The sequence below is a fragment of the Silene latifolia genome, chromosome 3 (genome assembly GCF_048544455.1).
Source record: "Silene latifolia isolate original U9 population chromosome 3, ASM4854445v1, whole genome shotgun sequence".
NCBI classification, from domain to species: Eukaryota; Viridiplantae; Streptophyta; class Magnoliopsida; order Caryophyllales; family Caryophyllaceae; genus Silene; species Silene latifolia.
This window is the reverse complement of record NC_133528.1, coordinates 144,474,051-144,499,869: the sequence shown is the minus strand read 5'-3', so window position 1 is coordinate 144,499,869 and position 25,819 is coordinate 144,474,051. Positions and strand designations below refer to the sequence as shown.

Here is a 25,819-nt window from a genome sequence, read left to right as displayed (position 1 = left end):
GTAAAATTATGTAATTTTTAGTATGTTTTGTCCCACATTGGAAAATAACGTAGGTGTGGTGAATATACTACATATAAATAGTAGAATTGTCCCACATCGAAATATTAGTATAAGGTGATGTGATCCTATGATTATAAATAGGAGGCATATTTGGAACTTATGTATCCACCCAATATTTTTTGAGTCTCATAAATATTATTTTAAAGAGCTCTTAAGATTTTCTATCATTATCTACGATATGATATAAAAAATAAAGTGAAAATCGTTGGGAACTACCCGGGAAAGAGTTAAGAACATGAACAAGAAAATAAAAAAATACAAAACTAAAGATTTTACTAATGGTAGTCTCCTGACACAGTACAAAACTAAAGATTTTACTAATGGTTGTCTTCTGAATACAGTAGTAGAGCGTTAATGAGTCGTTATATGTACGATTTAGAGATTCATATCTAATGATCGAGACTAAGAGGTGTTACCTTCAAAGAAAAATAATATGTATACAATAGTGATTTTTTTTAAGAAGAGACATGTACTTCTTGGTATGTTATATCTTTCACATTGAAAAATAATGTAGGCATGATGAACATACTACGACTAAATAATTAAATTATGTATCTCAGATCGAAAGAATAGTATATGGTATGGTGATTCTATAAATATAAATAGGGGGCATCCTTGAAACTTAGGTATTACCCAAAAATTTTGATATAAAAAATATGTACTTTTTAGTATGTTATATGTCCCACATTGAAAAATAATATAGGTATGGTGAAAATAATATAGGTATGGTGAATAGTATATGGTATGGTGAATATATTATGTATAAATAATATATTATGTATAAATATGTACATTTTCTATATTATATTAAAGTGATGTTTATAATTTTGATATAAAAACTTTATATTTCATTTGACAAAAAGTATCGTATGAAAATTATATAATTAGATTGTGACCAAAAAATGCTATCATTAGAGTGTAGGTTGTATTGTATTTTCTCATTATTAAATCGGGTTGATGTCAAAATAGTTGCGAAAAAAATGGTGTGCTTACTATGTTATTTGTCCTACATTGAAAAGTAATGTAAGTGTGGTGAATATACTATGTATAAATATTAGAATTGTCCCACATCGAAAGATTACCATAAGGCAGGGTGATCTTATGATTATAAATAGAAGTCATAACCCAAATTCTTTTGATTCTCTTAAGTATTGTCAGAGAGAGCTCATAAAAGAGTTTGTATTACTGTCTCTACAATAATGATTTCTAACCTAAGTTAATCTTTGGGAAATCTTTTAGTTATTATAATATATACTCTGTATTTCTTATTTTATATTCAAGTGATGTTTCTAATTTTTATATAAAAACTTTTAGATTTCATTTGGCAAAATAATGTCGGTAAAAAAATTATGAAAATAATATTATTAGATACATGGTAAGAAATGCTATCATTAGAGTATATATAGTTTCATATAATTTGCACATATTAAAGATGGTGTATTTCATAGTATGTTATATGTCCCACATTGAAACATAATATATGTGTGACAAATATACTACATATAAAAATAGAATTTTCCCACATCGAAATATAGCATAAGGTGGGTGATTCTATGATTATAAATAGGAGGCATCCTTAGAATTTAGGCATCAACACAAAATCTTTTGAGTCTCTTAAGTATTGTCTTGGAAAGCTCTTAAAAGTTTATATCATTATATTTTCTACCTATAGATTTTATATGTCCCACATTGAAAAATAATGTAGGTGTGGTAAATATACTACGTTTAAATAGTATAATTAGAATTGTGTTTAAAAAAATTCTATCATTAGAGTATAAGTTCATTTCATTTGCACATATTTTAATTATGATAAAAAAAATAGAAAACAAATTAAAATTAGGGGTGCCATGTAATAGGAGTAATGGCGTTATGACGGAAGTTGTCAAATGGTATTCCGGGAAAGAAAAAGGTGAACATAGGGGTACCATTTGTAGAAACTTAAAATTCGGAGTACCATGTGTAAAAAAATGGAACTTCAAGGTTACCATGAGAAATTTCCAATATTACAATGATATAGTTAATTAAATTTTTATTTAAAAGAGAGAGATATCCGTACCAATAAAACAATAAAGGGGGTATTATTTTTTAGTTGTTATTTTATTGTCACGCCATCAAACTTAACGTCCATTTAACAGCCTTTACATTAGGAGTTACCATGGGCAAAAAATGGAACTTCAAGGGTACCATAGGCAGATTCTTAAAAGTAGGGATTAAATGGAAAATCTGACAAAATTAAGGGGTACCACGGGAAATTTCCGTATCTCAATTATGATAAAAAAAAACTGAAGAAAAACAACGTACAAATATTAATGGAGAGTACTTGATCATATTATTAAATTTAAATATAACTATTAGATATAATGAGTAGCAATTGTCCGTATTCGGTATTCGGGATCTGGTTGGATGTCGAACAAAGTGCAAAAAAGATGGTGTAATTCTGAGTATGTTATTTGTCCCACATTGAAAAACAATGCAGGTTTGATGAATATATACTACGTATAAATAGTAGAATTGTCTCACATCGAAAGATTAGTATAAGGGGGGGGGGTGATTATATGATTATAAATAAGAGTTAACCCACGTATATATTAATTTTTTTTTTTTAAAGAGATATTTTAAATAAGGGTTATTCTACGTGGTAACCCTGTGTTTGTTTGAATTCTAGCTGGTAACTCTTCGTTTTTCAACCACCCACATGGTAACCCTGAACTTATTAAAAAAGATTCTCCGTGACCCTCATCTTTTATTCGGTTAAAAAACTTCGTTAGTTTGAATGTTTATTGGGACTTGGGCTTGTCTTTTACACTTCAAATGCTTAAATGGACAAGTAACTATGGTATTCTCAACTCAATTAAATAAATAAATCCCGAGTTTTCCAAACAAATAATTATATTATAGGTGTGATAAGAGTATAATTCATAATCTTTTATTATCATTGTTATTATTATCATCATTTTTATTGTTTAACAAAGATTACTAAAGTAGTAAATATATCGAAACACGTCTTACTTTTGTTTTTGTTATAAATTATATTGAATTATAATTGTTAATATTGATATTATGTTATTATTATTTTTATAACAAAAACAAAGATAAGATGTGTTTCGGTATATTTACTACTTTAATATTATTTGTTAAGCAATAAAAATGATGATAATAATAATAATAATGATAATAAAAAGATTATGAATTATACTTTTAAGTCTTACTACACCTAGAATATAATTATTTGTTAGGAAAATTTGGAGTTTATTTATTTAATTGAGTTGAGAAGACCATAGTTACTCGGCTATTTATGCATTTGAAGTCTAAAAAACAAACATAAACATGCAAACTAACGAAGTTTTTTAAAGCGTTAAAAGTTGAGGGTTACGGAGAACGTTTTTTGATAAGTTCAGGGTTACCATATGGGTGGTTGAAAAATGAAGGGTTACCAGCTAGAATTCAAAAAAACACGGGGTTACCGCGTAGAATAACCCAATTTTTATTCTCATATGACGAATATGATGGTGGATTTTGGGAGGAGGATTGTGGTGGTTAACCGTGGAGCCCTTGGGTGGTAGAAAGGTGAGTAGAGTTGTAATGGAGGTCGATAAACATATGAGAAATAAAAAAAATAAGAGGCATTTTTGTCATAAAAATGCAAAAATATGGGCTAGGAGCAATATTTTGGGTGTAATTTTTAAACTTTTTCTAAAAGAGGGTAAGTTTTAAAAAGTGTATTTTTTTTTTTTTTTTTGGAAAGGACGTACATTAAATTAATAACAGGCGAACGAATTCGGTTACAACAGGGGGGGGGGGTCGGGGGAAAGTGGCGTGAATGTCAAAACAATGTCTGAAATACAAAGTTCGGATAGAAAATAGGGAACGTAGTCCCACTCAAAACAACCCATGGAGGGGCTAGTATCTAAAAGAGAAAAACGGGCGATAGAGTCTGCAACACGGTTGGCCGTTCTCCTCTCAAAACCCAGCTTCAACCGGGGTGAATCCTGCAAAAGTGCCCTACACTCAAGGATAATGTTAGCAAAGGGGCCACAAGGGACATCATTCCGCAAAATAGAGGAAACGGCGTCCAAACAATCAGAAGCAATCAAAACATCAAGCCCAAAACCACTAGACCGTCTAATCCCATCACGAATGGCAAGGAGCTCGCAAAGAAGTGGGTTGGGGGAAAACAGGCGGGAAGACAAACCCAAGACCCACGTACCAGTCTAATCTCTAGTGACACACCCTAAGCTAGCAAAGGAGGAGGAGAGAGATAAGGCCGCGTCGACATTGGTTTTGAGCCAGTCACGAGGCGGGAGGGCCCAGCTAACAGGATAACAAAAGGCATCAGGTGAGGTGACAGACAAAAGGGCAGCAAGGGAGCGGTCATGAGCAGAGGTCCAGGCTGAGGCCTGAGAAAAGACGGAGTCACAGAAGGTGCTCAGGGGCAAGGGGGTGAGCGGAGAAAAGGTAAGATCACAACGTCTAAGCCAGATGCGCTAGATAAAAAAGGAGAAGAGGGTGTTCCAGTGGGGGCGGATAGAAGTACAATTGTCAAAGATCCAGCGCTTAAGGTCAGTGGTGGTGAAGTCAAAGTTAGAGTAAAGGCGGGCCCAGACACTAGAGGCAAAGCTACAATTGCGAAGGGCATGAAGAGAGGACTCAGGAAGGGAGGGATTGAGGCAGATGGTGCAGGACTGGCAAGGGAGGATATTCCTAGAGAAAAGGGAGGCTTTATGAGAAATCTTGTCCCACCAGACCAGCCAAAGGAAAACTTTGATACGGGGAGAAGAAGGGAGATTCCAAAGCCACTTCATGTCTGTGGCAAAGGAGGGAAGAGAGTGGGCGGGGACCGAGAGGGAGTGGTAGGCTTCACTAATGGAGAACTTACCTTTAGGGGCAAGGGAGGTGGTGAGGATGTCAGATCGAGGGGAAGAGGGGATAGGGATAGCAGAGATAAGGAGAGTGATATTGTCCGGAAGGACAAAGTCCAGGGAGTCAAGGGACCACTCTCCATCAGAGATAATAGAACTCACATTGGCCACAGACGAGGGGAGAGAAATCGGACCCGAAATGGCGCTCCTCAGGGTGCCCAGGCCAAGCCAATTATCATCCCAAAGGCGGATGGAAGATCCATTCCCAATGGACCAGGAGAGGTGGTTTTTGAGGGTGGCCCACCCGACTCCAAAAAATGTATTTTAAAATGGAGTTATTGATAATTTACACTAAGGATACTTGGTTAAACAATCAATGATCCTACAAAAACACTTCCCGTACAACATTTGGCTTGGCTTGATAATTAAAAACAAATCACTGAATTCCGTCATTCACATTTCACATAAATAATCTTATTATCTTAATCAACATAGTAAAATTTGGCAACTAAATCCTGATCAAAACGAAATGCATCTACTCCAACTAACTATAACCTTAGTAAACTAAGCTCTGACCATGGATACTTAGAAATTTCCGACTACTTGGTCGAAATCGACATAGACAGTATCGTCTTCACTTCCAAACATAGTATTATTCTCATACTCATCTGTGTTTCCATCAACTAGTTTGTCGGCCTCTATCTCTACCGCCTTCTTCAATTGCTCTTCCAAGCTCGCTATCCGTTCCATCAGCTTCTCCAATTTCTCGTCTGCTTTCAACACCTTCTCTTCCAACGCTTGATTCTTCTCCCTTTCTACCTCGAGTTTCTCCTTCTCCTCCAATATCTTCAACTTACAGGTAATCTCTCGTTCCATATACGCTTTTTTCTGCGACTCAAGATTCACACACTTCTCTTCAAGGCATGATACATTCTTCCTTAACCCGTCGAGAATTTTTATAAGCTCAATTCTGCTCTCAACCGCAAATTTCCTATCCTTTTCAACTTTTTCCAACTTCGCTACTAATTCTTTGTTTTCTTTTTGTACGCGATCAAGATCATGCATAGGAGGAGCGTCTTCCATTCTCCTAGAAGAATTAATTATAAGCTCCTTTGTAAGTTTTGATGGCTCTTCTTCTTCCTTTATTTTCTGAAGAAGTTTTAATAATCCTTCATTCTGTGTTTCTTCTTTAAATTTCGTATTGAATTGCCTTGCTAGAAACAATTCTCTAATATGATTAATCTCCTTGATATCCTGTAATATGATACAGTAGTATGTAAATTAATTATCAATAAATTATAAATCCCCTAGGGTTACCGGATTCGCTCAAAAATCCGACGACTATTTATATGCCTTATTACGAGATATTTGGCTTGAAAAAAAGAAAATCACCGCTTTTTGAACTCATAACTTAAAAATTAATGTTGAGTCCAAATTTTTATTTTTCATGAAAATCATTTCTATATAATAAACAAACCGTATGGAATCAACCCGAACAAAAGAAGTAATAATGATCAAAACCGAGGAATATGATTCCTGTCTTTTAAACGTACTCATATAAAATTGACAGGGTAAAATCGATCGGGTATAATATAGAGTACTCCGTATAAATCTATAAATCCCTCCATCACAATCATTTATTTACCTTTGATTAAAATATTTTTTAAAAAGATTAAAACAGGTAAATAAATGAACGAGACGGAGAAAGGAGGAAGTAGCAGTATAAAATTCCTATTAAACTTCAACCATCAACAATAATATACTTCTGATTCAACCATCAACATGCGCATAGATAACATTATACTGTAAAATACAGGACAAAAAAAAGACTTACCATATAAATATATAATAATAAAACTGTAGGAGATTAAATGTTTAAGTTCACATAATATTAATCAAGATGTTGAGAGGAAGAAAGAAGAAATAAGGAATTTAGGAGGCGGTGGAATAGTGCAATGCTATGGAAGTTGAGTGGGTTATATAATTGTAAGATTACGCGGACCAAAAATGGTCTCTTACTAAATTATTAATAGATCATTTTATTGAACCTTTTTATATTTTTTCATACTTTTTTTTTATTATTAATTGTCGTTCAAAATGTCTATTTCAATTCATCTGTACATATTTTCATTCAATTGTACATATGTTATCATATATTGTAACCATTTTGATTAGTACCCCATTTTAGTATGTAGTATATACGTATGGACGTACCCATTTTATTTCTTTTGTACCACTTTTCTGACAAGTTTTCAATTAGTCTCCCAATAAGTTTATTGAGAGACCGTCTCTTAAAAGATCTAATAAATTGAAATGGGTATTGGGTTATTTTAATATTATCTGCTGGCCTATTTTTCATTAAGACGGTTGATGTGGGGTTTGTCGCACTTTCCTAATCAAACAAATTATCTCAACTAATGTTGTGACACCCCATACTCCAAGTGCCTTACCAGGACCACTCAGATATAGAAACGTCACCATCTCGGTTTCTCGAGGCAGTGATAATCAAATGACAATAACGAAACATAATTTAAATAGCCAAACTGTTTAAAGTGATTACATAATCAAAACCCAAAACTGTTAAAGGTACAATACATGTTCTCAAAAACCAAATGTCTCAACAACTAAAATGTGACAGCGGAAGACTCTAATCAGCTCGTGGTGACACATCCCAACTAGCCCAAATGCCTCTAGTTAAACCTGCTCAACAACTGCTCACCATCCCCGAATGAATCACCGCAATTTTTAAAACAATTAAACGGGGTCAGTACTAATTACACAATACAAATCACAATACAACAAATATCAAACAACTCAATTGTCACATCAAACCCCAGTCTCCATGATCAATCTCCACATAACTGACTACACACTAAAGTGTGTAGCCCTGCCAGAGTACCCATCGCAACAGATACTCCACACCGCCAGTGGGGGACCGCAGCCGTACCCACCAAATCCCCGCTCATCTCCATCGAGCGATAAACCCAAGTCCATTAATGTGCACATCCTTCTGTGGCGGGTTCCACAGAAGGTGAATCATGGGCGTGAAGCTACTCCCGCAAGTGACTCCACTCAGTCAGGGACACGCCCCGAAGAACACAGACAGATAAACAATACTCACAACACCAAAATCAACAACCGTCGGAATCAATCAACAATATACAATCACAACCGTCTGAATCAATCAACAATCACTAACTACAGCACAATCACCACACATAACATGTAACTAATACTGAGTTGGGAAAACCCTACCTGGAATGCAACACACACTGCAAACGATCTAGCAGATGTCTCAAAATATTTCTTCTACGAATCCTCCTCCTATTCACATAATCATATAATCACTACTAACACAACAAATCATAAAAACCCCCAATTCCCAAAATTAGGGTTTAAACAAAGTCAACCAAATACTATAAAATTGGTATGTAGATCTTACCCTTGACGCAAGGATCACTATGATGCAACGAACAATGAAATTCGACCTCTCTAGCTTCGGGATTTGTCAATAATGAGAATGGGGAACAACGTAGTTTGCAATCTCTTTTTGAGTGCATTAGGTTTATAAAAGTGTTTATGAAAGTTAACGGAGTATTATATATACTAATTCGCATTATTAACAAAACCCGTCAAAATATTACCCGTTAACCGACTTACTCGATCGAGTACCTAACATACTCGATCGAGTGCCACTTACTCGATCGAGTACCAAGGCTACTCGATCGAGTACCCTACAGGCAGAACACTATTTCGTAAAATAAAACATGCTTACTCGACAGAGTAAGCCCCACTCGATAGAGTATCCAGAGACTCATAAAACCGTAGTATTACAGTCTTCCTTCCTTAAAAAGAACTTCGTTCCCGAAGTTCAAACCACAACAAAATAAAACATACTACCACACTCCCGACACAACAACCAAAACCCAAAACTCAACATAAAAACTCTGACACATACTACCAACCAAACTCAACCTGACTCAAACCACTACTAACTATACCAAAAACAACATAAAAAGATGCAAAAACCCTTTCTGCCTCGAGTTTCTCCTCGTCCTCCAATATCTTCTTTTCAAGGCATGATACCTTCTTCGTTTCCTCATCGAGAATTGTCATTAACTCAATTCGGTTCTCAACCATAATTTTCTTATCGATTTCAACTTCTTCCAACTTCGCAACTAATTCTTTGTTTGTTTTCTGTTCACGATCGAGATCATGCATTAGAACTTCTTGCTTTCTCCTAGGATCCATAAGCTTTTTATTTTCCTTCATTTTCAGATGAAATTTCCATATTTCTTCATCTAATACGTTCCGTAATGTCATCGTTTTCTCCGTTTCTTCTTTAAACATAGTATCACCATAGGCCTGTCTCTTCGATTTCTCTAGCAAATATTGTCTCTCCATATTCTTGGTTCGTATAATATGATTATTCTCCTTGATATCCTGTAAGATGATAACATATTAACATATAAATTAATTATGAATAAATCACCTAGGGTTAGGGGATTTCCTTGGGTACCCTATGAATCGTGAATTGTTAAAAGCGAATTCTGTCTGGCCGCTTACTGAAAATACATATAACACATAGTATTATATAAGGCGTATGTATTCTTTTGTGACGAGTAGTCTAATCAAACATAAAGAATCGGTCATTTGTTAATCTTTAAAATTCTTTGAAAGGAGTATAATATTTTTTGCAAGGAGTATCAAAGGTAAACAAAATATTGAGACAGAAGGTAGTGTAGTATATGAATGCACATACCGGATTAAAAATAGATAATCGTCGATGATAGAACCGCGACAAGATTATTTTGAGTACAATAAAAAAAACACAAATATATGAATCTCCTATATATAAAAGATGAGTTTTTTAAACTCTTTTGATTGGTTGCTTGAATCTCCTATTTATAAAAGATGAGTTTTTTAAACTCTTTTGATTGGTTGCTTGAATTTAGGATTTATGACCCACCACTTTTTTTATGAACATTTTTTTTTTGCTGTATGTTTGATGTTCTTGATAATTATATAGTGTATTACTATTATTCTTCAATTTTTTGCATTTTACTTCCCTCCCATTCTCTTTGTTTTTCCATATATAGCAGGGTAACAAGATTATGAAGTTACGAATTACTTTAAGAGCGACATATGGACATAAATCTTCTGTCCTTTGTTTACCGATGGTTTTAGCACATGAATGATAAGCATAAGTGATAAGAAACCTAGCTTGAATGCTACCCCTAGGTTGTAAGGACGTCTGCCTCCAGGTTCTGGGTTCTGGCCCCTGGCTGGGGACCTGCATGGTTTCAGATATTTTCAGGTGCCTGACTCTCAGGGTCGCTGCAAGCTTGGACGATCAGGTCCCCTCCTGGTCCCCTCGCGGGGACCTGGGTACCAGGCCTACTCTTGTCCCTTTTACTGGAAATTCTGCTAGTGTGTCATGTACAACTCGGATTCCTATTTCCCTTTTAGGTTCCTGATGTTTTCATCCACCTAGGTCTGGGGTGCAGGACTAAAGTCAAGTGCAAAGTCTGCCATGGTTGTGACTTAACGGTCATTCGAGGTTCGAACTTCAGGGTGTGAGCACTTAGGCGTATGGTTCAGTTGGTCATTCATCCTAATATCTCTAGTTTTCTCATATAGGGTTTCAAGAGGTAGTTAGTTATCACATGAATATGATGAGACTAAAAATAAGAAAGCAATTTACATAAAGCTATAACAAGTATAAGAAACAGTTTCTCAAGTGATGTGTACCTGGTCTCTGCAGGATGCAGAGACTTATTGAGATAATATTCTGGGTGTCAGTATGACGCTAACTGAAGCCTTGGTTACCGACAGGTATGAGGACCAGGTGTTGGGACCAGGCGTGGTGAATCAGATACAGGGACTGGGTGTGGGATCCAGGTACTGCAACCAGAGCTCTTCTGGTTCCAGGCTGAACGATAGTGGTGGTACCAGGGTTCCCCTGGTTCTGGTTCGGACAGCAGAGGTAGTACTAGGGTTCCCCTGTCTCTGCTCCCTTTGGATGATGGCTCCTGTAAATGGGCTATGCAGAAGTCTGGCTCACTCTGGGTCCTGCCTTCCATCTGGTCTGCTGCTAGATTCTGGCCACCTGGGTTGCTGCGACAACTAATCCTGGTTGCTGTTTTGGTGTATGCTAACTGCTTCTTGCTTCGTGTTTCCTGCCTCCTCAGGTTTAGCCTCTGCTTCCTAGATTTCCGTTTCAGGTTTCTCCTGCTTCCTGGATTTCCGTTTCAGGTTCCTCCTGCTTCCTTTAAAACTTGGAAGCTAAGAGGAGACAGCTGGTCGAGACTTCTTTTTTCTACTAGATCTCAGCGTGTTGGAGACCTTGTTCTGGGTGCTGATGAGGTCAGCTCCCCGAAAATGCTGCTGGTTGGGTTAGCCACCCGAAAATGCTGAGGGTCAGGTCAGCTGCCGAAAAATGCTGCTGGAGAGGTCATCTCCCCTAAAGTGATGCTGAGGCTGCTGATGTTCCTGAGCCAGAGCAAGTTCCTGCAAGAGAAGGTCAAACACAGCAAGGTAGAAAAGCTGGTGTAGCTGCTGCCGAGGAGAGAATCATGTTAGGAGGACCTCTCGTCTATCATGTTTGTACTTTTGTTTATGAGTGTCTGGCGACTTGGCCTTTTGTATTTTGCTTTGTTTCGAATTTTTTCCAGAGATGTTGACTGGGTATGAAACTCGCTTTAGAAGCTCCATATGAGATGTTACCCTGTGAGGGTGACCATTGGAATAAGCATCCAAGCTCCTGGCGGATTGCGTGTTGATTGATGTTATTGTGAAGCGATTCCTATATTGTAATTGTTTCTTTGCAAGCCTTGATAGTTCCTGCAGGACGCTCATTCTGGTTTGCCACTTGCTAGATTTGATCTGCCTCCTATCATGTAATCGTAGGACAAAGCGAGACATGCCATGTTAGTTTCATTAAATTCAAACAATTGACGATGAAGATTACCTGTGTACTCTGAACCTTTAGCACCGTTCGTTCCGGGTTCAGCTTACCCATGTTGACTGTAACACCCCCTCATACCAAGGTACCTTACCAAGGACTACCCTAGCATGAAAGGCTGTTACCATCTCGGTTTCCCGAGGTTAGTATATCAAAGTTACAATTTCCAAACAACATTTATCAAAGTATATAAGTTAAAGATTACATTATCTCAGACCAACTCAAAATAAACGTACAAGGTCTTAATACAAATGAAATCCAAGACATCTAAACTCATAACAACGGAAGCTAGACTTGACGTGGTGACTCCTCATGACTTTCCCATAGCTAAACATCTGCATTACCTGTCACAATCTGCTCACCATCCCCGAATGGATCACCGCAGGTTTTACAAAACAACAACACGGGGTCAGTACTACTCAATCAATATAAGACAACAACAATACAACCAAACATCATCGATCTCACACAAGAACCGACTACACACCGAAGTGTGTAGCCCCGCCAGATTACCCATCACAACAGGTAATCCTCGCCGCCGATGGGTGACCGCACCCATCCCCACCTAGTCCAGCTCATCAACGAGCGACTAACAATCCCCGTCCCTTAATGTGCACATCCCCTCCCGTGGCGGGTTCCACGGAGGGCGAACTAGGGTGTGAAGCCACTCCCGCAAGTGACTCCACCACAATCACAATTACATGACATCACAGCCATCTCAATCCGCTCATACCAACATCGTCACAACAATCCCCATACTCCGATGATCGCCAGATAACAACAATTACAATAAGCACAATCTCAAATCAATTGACAAGAACCGAGTAGGAAACCCTACCTTAGCAATCAACAAAGTGGGAAAGGACTTGAACACTCGTAAAGGCTCCTCTACGAAGTCTTCACCTATAACATAATCTTACCACACAATTACACATTGCACAATCCCCATATTTCCCCAATTCCGTAAACACACAAAAGAACCCCAACGAATACAAACAACATAGAATAACACTTACCAACAGTAGGATGAGGAAATGTACGTAAGGACTCCGAAGGTTTCGCAATCAACAAAGCAAAGGGGTGATTAAGGAGTAATTAGGGAGAGATTAGGGTTACGTAAGAATGATGAAGTAGAAATGATATTTTGAAAACTGACGCGGATATAAAATAAATCTTAAACGCTCCCTAATCAAACTGTCGAAATAACACTTCGCCAAACCGGACACTCGGTCGAGTAAGTGTATACTCGGCCGAGTGTCCCATACTCGGTCGAGTGTTCACTTTACTCGGCCGAGTGTTCCTCAGCGAAACCAAAACAATACACAACCTCAAAGACTACTCGGCCGAGTAGGTTCTACTCGGTCGAGTAGTCACCAAGGAAAATCCGTAGTGTTACAATCTTCCCCCCTTAAAAAGAACTTCGTCCCGAAGTTCACACTCTACTATAAAATAAAGCACAACACTACGCCACAAGGCTACACCAACCACATATAACAACACCAAGGAACTATACAAGTCACCACAAAAATCATTATCCCGAGTCAAAGCAAAACAACAAACAAAACGAAACACGACCGCAAAGTTCCAACCCAACCTATAAAACATGGACACTTAACACCAACTCCACAAACTACTCTTCCTTCCACAACATGGCTCACGATATCATCTCAACTATAGCATAGGCTCTCATTACTGACTCCATAACATTACTTCCATAACACTCAATAGCACTCAATCCACAAAAGAAGATCAATCATCAAAACGGAATGTTACATTCTATCATCCTTAAAACGAACTTCGTCCTCGAAGTTTACTCAAACACATAAACATCATCTTCCAACTGTCAAAACTATTAGACTCATAATCATTATCATTCAACCGTCAACACTGTTGAAATATTCTCTCATTGCTAAACATCGAACTACAACAAGCACGGTCATGACCTTTAATAAAATCAACACAAATATCCGTCCTTTATACTACACCAACACTCTACTTCCAATTATACTACCATATGCACAACCATCAAAATCTCTTTTATCGCATCCTACTCCTCTTAAGATAAATGTTACGTCCTCGTAACTCACTAATACTAGATCCTTAGTTATACCTCTCATTATCTTCATCACCACCACATGTCAAAGATAACCACTTATAATCTGAACAGTCGCCATGCATATATCTTAGGCTCTCTTACTTAAACAACTCTCATCCTTCAATTCACTCGTCACACCCCCCTAACCTATACCTCAAAATCCTTAACTTAACCCAAAACTTCAACTCTTCCACATTACCGCAACATGACATATATCTTTATATAAACTATATAAAACTCATATCACCAAAAGCATAATTCACACTCCACACTTGTTACGTACACTCACACTAGATCCTCAAGTTCTTTTCTTTCATTACCGCAAAACTCATACATAACTGAACATGACACTAATTCCCAATATCCTGCACTCACTATCTCAACAAAAGATTATGAACCACTTGTCGCTTTCAGATCATTACAACACATATTCCACGAATCACTTGCCATGACTATGACTACCGATGCCTCATCTTAAAACAAGATAAAAATTACTGTAACAACTTCTCACCTATTCCACCACAACCGGTGACAACATCGCAACATTGCCACCAACAGCCGCACCACAGTGCGAAAATACCCGCATCACAACAGTAAGTACCGTGCCCGGATCACCACCCGAGGCACCACAACCACACCGATAGACATCACAACATACACAATGCCATAAACACTGACTCAATATAACATCTTGGACAACAAACTTACTCAAAACTGCTTTACCAGATCACAACACCATACACAATACGGAATAAATAGACAAGAATCTCATGCATACCATCCATACTTTTCATGGAATAAACATATATCATGAATACACATGCAAGTATAACCAGTCTTGTCAGACCACCCAAACTATCACTCTTTTGATCATCATTCCATTAAGTTACCGTATCCAACATATATTACAAACATTCATATAACAACTTTATGACTATCACACCATACCGCATCTCGTGAGGTCACAACCTCACACAAACATTTACATACTCCTAAGACCCATAATCACATCCAAATAGCCAATCCTGATTACGTAAGTTACCACTTGACAATGAATACCTCTTATCCGGACTTAACTCAGGTGCCCTTCATAACATATCTTCTTTTACACACAATTATCACCACCCGGCGAACGTAGCCATATCATCTGTACCCAACTACTAACGAATACCTCATATATCCATACCTTAAAATCCCTCATAACCAAACATTAATCACCTTCACAAAATCAACCTCATTAGAACAACTAACTTCCCCAAAATAACATCATCCTCAACCACTAGTGACAATACTATGACACCAACATTTTTCATGTGACTACTCTCTTACTATCACTTCTTAATATAACAATCCTTTTCCTCCCTTTGGTTCTCATCCCAAACGACAAACATCAAATATATCAACAAAAATCACCTCAACACTATTTCCAATTTCATCCGTAATCGTATCGTCACCCGACTCACCACCAAAATCTCATATCGCGCAAATTCTTTGCCCAACTTTTGCTTTCTTTAATTCCTCGAAACTCATGATTATCATGTTGTCCTGGAACTTCTATATAATCGTAACTCAAATCCTCATGATAGTATCATACATCTCGACGATTCCTTACTTTTATATCACATAACCTCGGTGAACATGTTCCTAGTTTTACTCCCCTTATTCTTTTCTTTTACCCTCGACAAACTCCCTTAATGATTCAACTCTTCATTATTTCTGTCTAACTCTTAAGTGCTCCTAAGTTACCTTCACATTGCTCCAAACTCAATCCCCATTATTTTATGTCGATATCATCTCACTCTTTCTTACCATGGGTCTTCTCTCATTATACTATAACTCCCAATTGTCACTAATCTATCCATAAAATCAACGTTTAAAGTTCAAACAATTGCATCTCCCTTTTTACATCACTAGGAAACCAAAATTCATCTCATAACGTTAGCTGCCCAAAGAATTACTCACTAGGCTCACATCGTGAAAATTCCAAATTCCCAAACTTGGTCACCATCTACAAATCCACGTCGCGACATAACTCTATCTAAGTTCACTATATAACCCTCTTCTCCATCCCTCTAAAGCAACCTTTCATTACATATATCCTTAAGCAACACAATGCTAACCGTCTCCCTCTATAAGTCCTTACACATCCCGAAATGTCACTATTCGTATCTCTCATCTCAATCTTTCATTCTCATGCTTCTTTGCACTTACATCACCCTTGCCCATATACACTTACTTTTATACTACTCAATACACGACTATTTCACTCATCATATCTCACAAAACATGCTCTTTACCTCGATTAGCTCATCATTCTTCCCTTTTTTTTTTTTTTTTTTTTTTTTTTTTCACTATCTCTTTCACTATCTCTCACAACCACATTAACACATGTCTTCCGTATCCAACACTTATCTCTCATAACCCGGCATTCTCCCTGTCATACCTTCCGGTAACTTACGTATCAAGACCGTATCTCATATAAAAGAATGCGTTAAGACTCAAAACATACATGTGTATATACCCTATGACTCAAAACAATGAAAAACATAGCCACCGGCTCAAAACAAAAGTAAAAACATAGCCACCGACTCAAAGTGGCCGCCCAACGAGGTACTCGGTCGAGTACATAACATACTAGGTTAAGTACAAGGTACTCGGTCGAGTAACTATATTACTCGGTCGAGTTTTCGACTCCAGAAGCAACTCAATTGCCGCAGAAGGATTACTCGGTCGAGTATTGGGAATACTCGGCCGAGTAGACCTTACTCGGTCGAGTATAAGACTACTCGGCCGAGTTCACGACTCCGGACGCTAAACAAGTATTATCACGAAAGATTACTCGGCCGAATATGGAATACTCGGTCGAGTATAAAAGACACTCGGCCGAGTAGGGACTACTCGGTCGAGTATAGGCGCAGTTCTCAGCACCGTCCAGTTTTCGTAAAACAGTCATATCTCACTCGTTACTTGGTCAATCTGGGCGTGTGACCTATCGTTAGAATCGTAAGAGGACAAGCTATCACCTCAACTTAGAATCACAGCAATATCTTTTCTAGAACTCGACTTATGACAGTTTTAAGACAACCCTTCCAAAATCGGTTTGTATACAAATCAAAATTTCTTTTCAAAACAACTTTAACATGCATAAAACAAACAATAACGACCCAATGCTTCTAAAAACCAGTACATAGTTGAACATTTATCATATTCACATTAAAATTAAACACCACATTTACATATACAGACGCATGACCTTAATCACATGCTTCTACCAATAATCAAGCATTAAAATCATCATATTCATATGCACATGTACCACTACCATACTTCATGCTCAACATTGTATTAAACAGGTAACATGATCACATTCTTCATGCTCAATATCAACCAGATACAATTTCACAATTCACTTTTCATCTTTTACCATGTTCCAACACTTAACATGCCAACATATTCCATGCTCAAAGTTTCAACATCAACAAATCGTCGATACATCTTTCAACTACTACCATATTCCACTTCTTTCCTCATTTAATCCAACCATGCACAAGATTCAAACTACAGATATCAAACACACATAACTCAAACATACAACATCTTCCCCCCCCCCCCATGTGACCGGCTTGAGATCGTAAGGGCCTTAGTGCGACTCCGGGACGTCTCCCAAGTCTTTGCGGTAGCTCCAAACAACTCTCCCCGGGTTCATTTTATTTAGACTTCCTAAGTTCATTGGGTTCATTTGTTTTAGGTGCCGGAATCGTCGGCTCCGATACCACTTTGTAACACCCCCTCATACCAAGGTACCTTACCAAGGACTACCCTAGCATGAAAGGCTGTTACCATCTCGGTTTCCCGAGGTTAGTATATCAAAGTTACAATTTCCAAACAACATTTATCAAAGTATATAAGTTAAAGATTACATTATCTCAGACCAACTCAAAATAAACGTACAAGGTCTTAATACAAATGAAATCCAAGACATCTAAACTCATAACAACGGAAGCTAGACTTGACGTGGTGACTCCCCATGACTGTCCCATAGCTAAACATCTGCATTACCTGTCACAATCTGCTCACCATCCCCGAATGGATCACTGCAGGTTTTACAAAACAACAACACGGGGTCGACTACTCTCAATCAATATAAGACAACAACAATACAACCAAACCGATCATCGATCTCACACAGTAACCGACTACACACCGAAGTGTGTAGCCCTGCCAGATTACCCATCACAACAGGTAATCCTCGCCGCCAGTGGGTGACCGCAGCCCATCCCCACCTAGTCCAGCTCATCAACGAGCGACTAACAATCCCTGTCCCTTAATGTGCACATCCCCTCCCGTGGCGGGTTCCACGGAGGGCGAACTAGGGTGTGAAGCCACTCCCGCAAGTGACTCCACCACAATCACAATTACATGACATCACAGCCATCTCAATCCGCTCATACCAACATCGTCACAACAATCCCCATACTCCGATGATCGCAGAGATAACAACAATTACAACAAGCACAATCTCAAATCAATTGACAAGAACCGAGTAGGGAAACCCTACCTTAGCAATCAACAGTGGGAAAGGACTTGAACACTCAGAAAGGCTCCTCTACGAAGTCTTCACCTATAACATAATCATACCACACAATTACACATTGCACAATCCCCATATTTCCCCAATTCCGTAAACACACAGTAACCCCAACGAATACAAACAACATAGAATAACACTTACCAACAGTAGGATGAGGAAATGTACGTAAGGACTCCGAAGGTTTCGCAATCAACAAAGCAAAGGGGTGATTAAGGAGTAATTAGGGAGAGATTAGGGTTACGTAAGAATGATGAAGTAGAAATGATATTTTGAAAACTGACGCGGATATAAAATAAATCTTAAACGCTCCCTAATCAAACCGTCGAAATAACACTTCGCCAAACCGGACACTCGGTCGAGTAAGTGTATACTCGGTCGAGTGTCCCATACTCGGTCGAGTGTTCACTTTACTCGGCCGAGTGTTCCTCGGCAGAACCAAAACAATACACAACCTCAGCACTACTCGGCCGAGTAGGTTCTACTCGGTCGAGTAGTCACCAAGGAAAATCCGTAGTGTTACATTGACTGAGTTTATTGTATCCACTAGAATTTTTCTAAAGGTGTAGTTTCTATGTATGATGTAATGATAAGAGTACCATGACGGTGTTTCTGAGTCTTAGGCGATCTCCTTTTGTTTATGTGGCATGCCTTTTTCACCTTTGAGTATTTTAGGTTGTAGAGTTTTGATCCACCTGTTATCACGTTAATTGTTCTAGAACAGATAGGAGTGCAAAGGGTAGAACCTGACTTGTGGAGCTTATTTTACTGGATCTGCCCCCACATGATAACAGGTGGTGGCTCCTCCAGGCTTTATGATCCTGCAAGAGGGTTAGAGACAGGCGAAATAGTACCAAATATATTACCACCTAACGACACTCCTGCAGATGTCTGACCCCAGGGTCGCTGGCTAGTGGAGCTATAGTGACACTGGTTCATTGTGTCATTCTGGTTCCTGCTGGCTGAAAGTTCCTGCAATATGGAGGAATTTAGCTCCAAAAGAACTACTAGATACGGTGTTACCTGATGTTGTCTCCATTCTGATCAGCATGGGAGAGCAGCAGGATGCTAGGCATCCTGGGTATAGCCTGGCGTCTCTGCTTACTGCAAGCTCCAGACTGTCTCTCTGCAACTTGCTTCTGAATTTCCATCTGTAGCAACAGCACGACGTCTAAGGATCTCTGGTCCAGAGATTCTAGAGGTCCTGATCTGCCCCCAGCCTGGTACCTTTGAGTCTGTACCCCTGTACTGAACATTCCTGCTGGTCCATCTTCTGCTGGTACACTTATTGCTGGTACGCTGCTGGTGGTTTCTGGAGCACTGACCATTCCTGCTCTGATAGCTAGAGGTTAGAGGGACTCTGGCGTCCAGATCTGCTATAGGACTCTAGAAGAACTGCGGGAGCGATTGTCTTTGCCAAAGACGGGATGAATGCAGGACCCGAGTTCTTTGGAGGACCCTAGGAAACTTCATGGACCAGATCTGTTGGAGGATTCTGGGAAATAACAGGGACCAGATCTTCGGCTTCGGGGAGCAGATCTACGGCTCCGAAGAGCAAATCTATCACTTTGGATTCCGAAGAATTCCGGAACCGTTCTTTGTCGGACTCGAGGCTTACAAGGAACTTTGTGGACCAGATCTGCTGCCGGACTCTGGGACCAGATCTGCTGTAGGTCTCTAGTGGGACTTCAGGGAATAGATCTGATGCAGAACTTCGAGGACCAGATCTGCTGCCAGACTCTGGGGCCAGATCTGCTGCCAGATCCACGACTGTTAGGAACTCTAGAGGTAGATCCACTACTGGCTTCTGGGGAGGGTCCCAGGAATCAGGTCTGCTACTGGCTTCCGGCGGAGGATCTCAGGAAGCAGATCTGCTGCTGGCTTCCGGGAGGGTCACGGGAGCGGATCTACCGCTGCGACTTCGGAGGAACTCGGAAGGCGATCTCTGGCGGCTTCGGCGGAGGATTCCAGGAAGCAGATCTACGGCTGACTTCTGGTGGAACTCTGGAAGCAGGTCTGCTGCTGGCTTCTGGCGGAGGATCCTAGGAAGCAGATCTGCTGCTGGCTTTCGGGGAGGGTCACAGGAAGCAGATCTTCTGCTGACTTCTGACGGAGGATCCTAGGAAGCAGATCTGCTGCTGGCTTCCGGGGAGGGTCACAAGAAGCAGATCTGCAGCTGGCTTCTGGATGACTTCATGGATAGTGATGAGATCTTGCTCGCTAGGAGGCATGGCACCAGAGACTGAATTGATGACAATTTGGCTATAGAGATCGATCACCATGCCCCACGGTGGGCGCCAAACTGTTTTGGTAAATTTCTACCAATTTAGGGTTAAAGTGACCGCTCTTTTTAGCCTCGTATTGGGGGGTTAAATTATATGTGATTTGTGACGAAATATGTATGTAATTAAGACGGAGTAGCGACATGAACAAAGTAAAGGACAAAATAAGGAAATAATGACACAAGAGATTTTGGTGACGCGGAAAACCCAATGTGGTAAACAACCGCGGGGGGAGTCGGAATCCCGCCAATAGTCCACTATGTAATAATAGGGGTACAAGTACAATATGTGACGGACGAATTCTTCTCCGTTGGCGAACTTGCATCTGTCCGTATAATTGATTACCAATTATACGAGGTATGTGGGAGGTATATGTTTGATGGTATATTTGGTACGTATGTGTGTTGGTAATTGAGGGAACAAGGTGATAATGATGAGGTCATTATCACACAATGATCATTAAGGTTTCCCTGGTGGAATTGCTTTTAGGTATAGTACGTGGTATCGCTTGGCTAGGGAGCTTACGCGGTCTTGTGTATGTCAATATGTATCCCTTCTCTTCTTTGTCTTCCTTATATTTATAGTGAATAAACCCTAGTGGGTTTATTAGGGTTCCCTCACTTAATTATCTTGTTCTTCAAGGTAGAGTTTGGTAACAACTTGGACTTTCCTTATTCAGAATATGGCAATAATTAGGATTTCCTTGTCTTATCCGGGATCTTACTAATATCTTAGTCCAAACCGAACTCTTCTTCACCTGTTGTCCTTCTCCGAATTATCCTGCTTCTAGGCCTGCCTCCCTGGCTCGGTCCATGGGCCTGACTCCCCATGTATGTCATGGGTCCATTGCTCATTAATTACCCACTTATCTCGTGCCACTTAGCCTAGGCAAAATACGGTAATTTTGGCCCTAACAATAGTCTTAAAAATGGTATTTTGACCGCATCTTTTTGAAGATGTATATATACTTACTTATGGTCAAAATTAGTAAACTCTTACACGATAATAAATATTTATCATTTTTAATAACCGAACCCGTGCAATTTTGCACGGGGTTAAAACTAGTGCTGAAAAAAAGAGGAGCTCTTAAATATACAAGAATTTAATTTTATGTTTACGTCTTACTCATTTGATTTTTTCTGTTTTGATTCTTTTGTTACGAACAATCTTTGAATTTATTTTACGTGAGTCTCCTATCTAGTTGTTGTGACTTGTGAGATTCCCAAATGAACGGGAAGTTATCTAACTGCTACCCACAAAGGGTGTCGGTTGCAGCACAATTTAAATGGGAAGTTTTTACTCTTGTATAAAAATAAGAAGTTCATTAAGAGAAAAATAATTACGGATCGGATGTAACCTCATATTTTCTATTTTTTAAGTTTATAAGTATTTTTTTAGCATTTAAAATTTCACAAAAACTTTGGAGAGACGGTCTCTCAATAGCGTTATTGAAAGACCTCTTACATGATGGGGTGAGGGAACCATTGAATTTCTTTTTTTTCCCTATTATGTCTCTCACTAAATTAGTGAGAGACGGTCTCTCATGAGACCTATTGAATTTTACGAAAAATTCACGTGGTACCCCTAAACTGTCATTTTGTATGTGGTACCCAACTTTTTAAGTTTGTATACATGATAACCTTGAGGTTTGATTTTCAAGCACGACATGCTCTTTTTATCGTTTTTCGAATATTTAATGAGCATAAAACCAGAAATCGAAATTGGCCAATTTTTTTTTAAATTGATTACCTCTTCGAGATTTATAACTTGTTACAACAAAAAATGGTCATTCGAAAATTTAAGATCGAAATTATGGTCGATTTTAGGATTTCGTGAGAAAAATCTTATCTTTATTAATTCAGAAGACAATACTCAATTCAGGACGTGCCACGTCATTAATACAACCTTTTATTTTTATTTTTATTTTGGAAATTCATTTTATGGTGGGACCCGTTAGTGTGAAAAATATTTATTTCTTCAGAATTCCGCCAATACAAATATGTGACAAATTCCGTCTTAAAACAAATACTATGAAATAATTTTATACATTCCGAATAAATGAAATTAATGACATATAAGCGGTATGAATTACAAATCGGAATAAATGAAACTAATTACAAATTATAGAATTTACATAATTTTACAAAAAAAATTTGAATAGCAATAAAATTACATACTTACGAGAAGGATTTATATTTAATTACGGGATTGAATTACATATAATGCGAATAAGTTACATGCATAATTTTTTAAAACTAGACAGTACGATTTATTTTAAAAAAAAAATCATGACGGAGTATTTACTTACAGTTAAAAACTCGGCAACTTAACTACTAGCAGCGCACACCGAAAATGGTAGGTGATAATGATAGGCTACCGAGTAAATTTACTCTTCAACAAACGTCGAGAATGTTCATTTCCAGTTAGATCACTGATCTACATTAAACATATAAGATCACTGAAATAGAACTATTAGATAATTACAATAAAAATGTAAAAATATATAAAAAAAAACATTCATACCGTCCTAAATACATACCCGTGCAATTTTGCACGGGTTTAAAACTAGTTCCTTAGAAAATGTCAGTCGACAATTTTTTTTCTCAAATCGTAGATTATGACAAGAAAATGTATGTAGAACAAAAAATTGGCCGTTTCTGAATTGCATGAGCTATACTGAATTGAAGTTTGTTAGAGCGACAAAAAGGACATGTTGCGCATAAAACTCATATATGTAGGGTAATATGTACACAAACTTAAAATATTAGCTACGATATGCAAAGTGACAAAGCTTAGGGGGGTACCACATGAATTTTACATAAAATTTATAAGTTTTATAATAATTTTTTGATGGCAAAACTCAAGATTAATTGAGTTTATAAGTATAGTTTTCGACCAATGTTGTATTTTTTTGCTTAATATTTAAATAAACGAGCTCAAAAACTTTATACTAAAAACTCATTTTTTTTTTAAATAAAACTTTAAAAAATTATCATATAATTCAGAGAGTACAAAATCAGATGATGTATATCTGTTTTGTATCCAAGTATCACATGTTTAATATTTCGGGATGTTTTTTTTGCTTAATATTTAAATAAACGAACTCAAAAACTTTATACTAAAAACTCATTTTTTTTAAATAAAACTTAAAAAAATTATCATATAACTCAGAGAGTACAAAATCAGATGATGTATATCTGTTTTGTATCCAAGTATCACATGTTTAATACTTCGGGATGTTTGGTAAATAGCATATTGGTAAAATTTCAGCATATTTAGGGCTTTAAGCATATTTGACTCAACAATCTACTAAATTATGTGTTTAGTAAATGACATATATTGAATCTACTGTTTTCCAATATGCTACTCCCACCAACATATTCACTTTAGTAGATTGTAAAAAATGAATCTGGCTATAATTTATACATGTATACAACAATCTATTAACCTAAACCCGCTATACCAAACACTTATACTAAATCTACTAATTGTAATATACTAGTCAAACATGTCAATCAAATCTGTTATTCGTAATCTCTTTGACCAAATTGTTTCTACTAATTATAATGATCTGCTGAGTACCAAACAAGGTCGAATCTAAGATATCAATTATTAAGTAGGTTATTCCTGGCGTAAATCCAAGCCGTGACTAGGGCATTGGTAGATCGCCAGGTTTTGAAGTCATCCGCAGTCTCGGATGGTTTGACAATAGACCCGTCGATATAACCCATCTTATCTTTAGAGAGAAGGGCGAAACGGAAAGCACGAGACCCTTCGTCATAATTGTTACCATTGAATATGATATGTGAGATCTTGGTTCCCGGATTCTCGACTTGAACAATCGAGACCACGGAAGAGGTGTTTGATGAAGATTGTTGTGTAGAATTTGTCATGATTGGAAGAGAACGAATAAGATTGAAGAAAGGGATGAAAAAAAATTATAAAAGTTTCCTTACATGAATAGATATACACATATATATAGCTACAAAAAGTCAACTAATATGTACAAGATATTCCAAATAAGGGAAAGATATAATGTTAGCATTATACACAAAGAGCCGTTGGAGGAGGGATATGGTGCGTGAGATACGTTGATCATATTAGAATTAGTTATCTATCCTTTAACATGTAATATTTTATTTACGAGTTCTCCTTTATGAACTATATAGTAATAGTGTACGTACATTTGATATTTTGTGATATATAAGTATCTTTTATAAGAACTGTAGCAGAACAAGAAACAAGCTTTTTGTTTCGCTAACATGGATCGTTTGGCTGGTCTGGCACGTTTTGTAATTATTAAGATGGTCTGGCACCTTTTGTAAGCCTGGTTAAATCGATAAATCGTTTTTTTTAGACAAACGTTGATAAATCGTTTGGCTAAGTTTACTTGTGTAGTTATGTTCCATGATAGGATAGGATGAATGATTATTTAAATTGTCTGGAGTATAAGCAAAAGTCTCGCTGGATATGTTTGTTATTTTTGTTTAAAAGAACGAATATTAACAATAGTTTAGTGTTGACAGAAGATTTCAGATGCTTTTTGTTGGATTCTCTTAATTGATGATGACATGCCCATTTAACACGTGCTTTCTTAGTTTCCCATTTTAGGATTAATCGATCAATTTGTAAGTCTTAATCAAGAATCTTCGATCGTTTACTACCCAAGATTTAGAGTCGTTTATGTCAACTAATGTAAAGGTGAAAGAGTAGAATACTTGCAATGGTAACAGTCAAGCCTACCGTTACTCTCGCTGGTAACAGTATGCTTGACTGCATGTCACTTTTGGTCCGTCACACTTGAAGCAAGTCTTTCAATTTCGATATTTCGTTTTTAATCAAAATATCTTTTTATGCATCAACTTTAAAAGAAGTTTTAAACTTGAAATATAAAAGGGTAATGTTTGGAAAATGATATGCTAATTTCCACTTCAAAAGTTTTTCTCAAATGTGCTAAAACTTATCTTTGGC

The 25,819-nt window shown here is 37.8% G+C and overlaps 1 protein-coding gene across 1 annotated transcript; it reads right to left on the bottom strand.

Moving 5' to 3' along the window:
• Nucleotides 1-5,190: 5,190 nt before the first annotated feature.
• On the bottom strand, nt 5,191-6,868 carry LOC141646398 (uncharacterized). The gene is made up of 2 exons (XM_074454299.1): nt 6,754-6,868; nt 5,191-6,173 (listed from the first exon to the last, which is right to left on the bottom strand). The coding sequence occupies exons 1-2, from the start codon at nt 6,754-6,756 to the stop codon at nt 5,505-5,507; spliced, it is 672 nt and encodes a 223-aa protein (XP_074310400.1). The 5' UTR covers nt 6,757-6,868; the 3' UTR covers nt 5,191-5,504.
• Nucleotides 6,869-25,819: the final 18,951 nt, after the last annotated feature.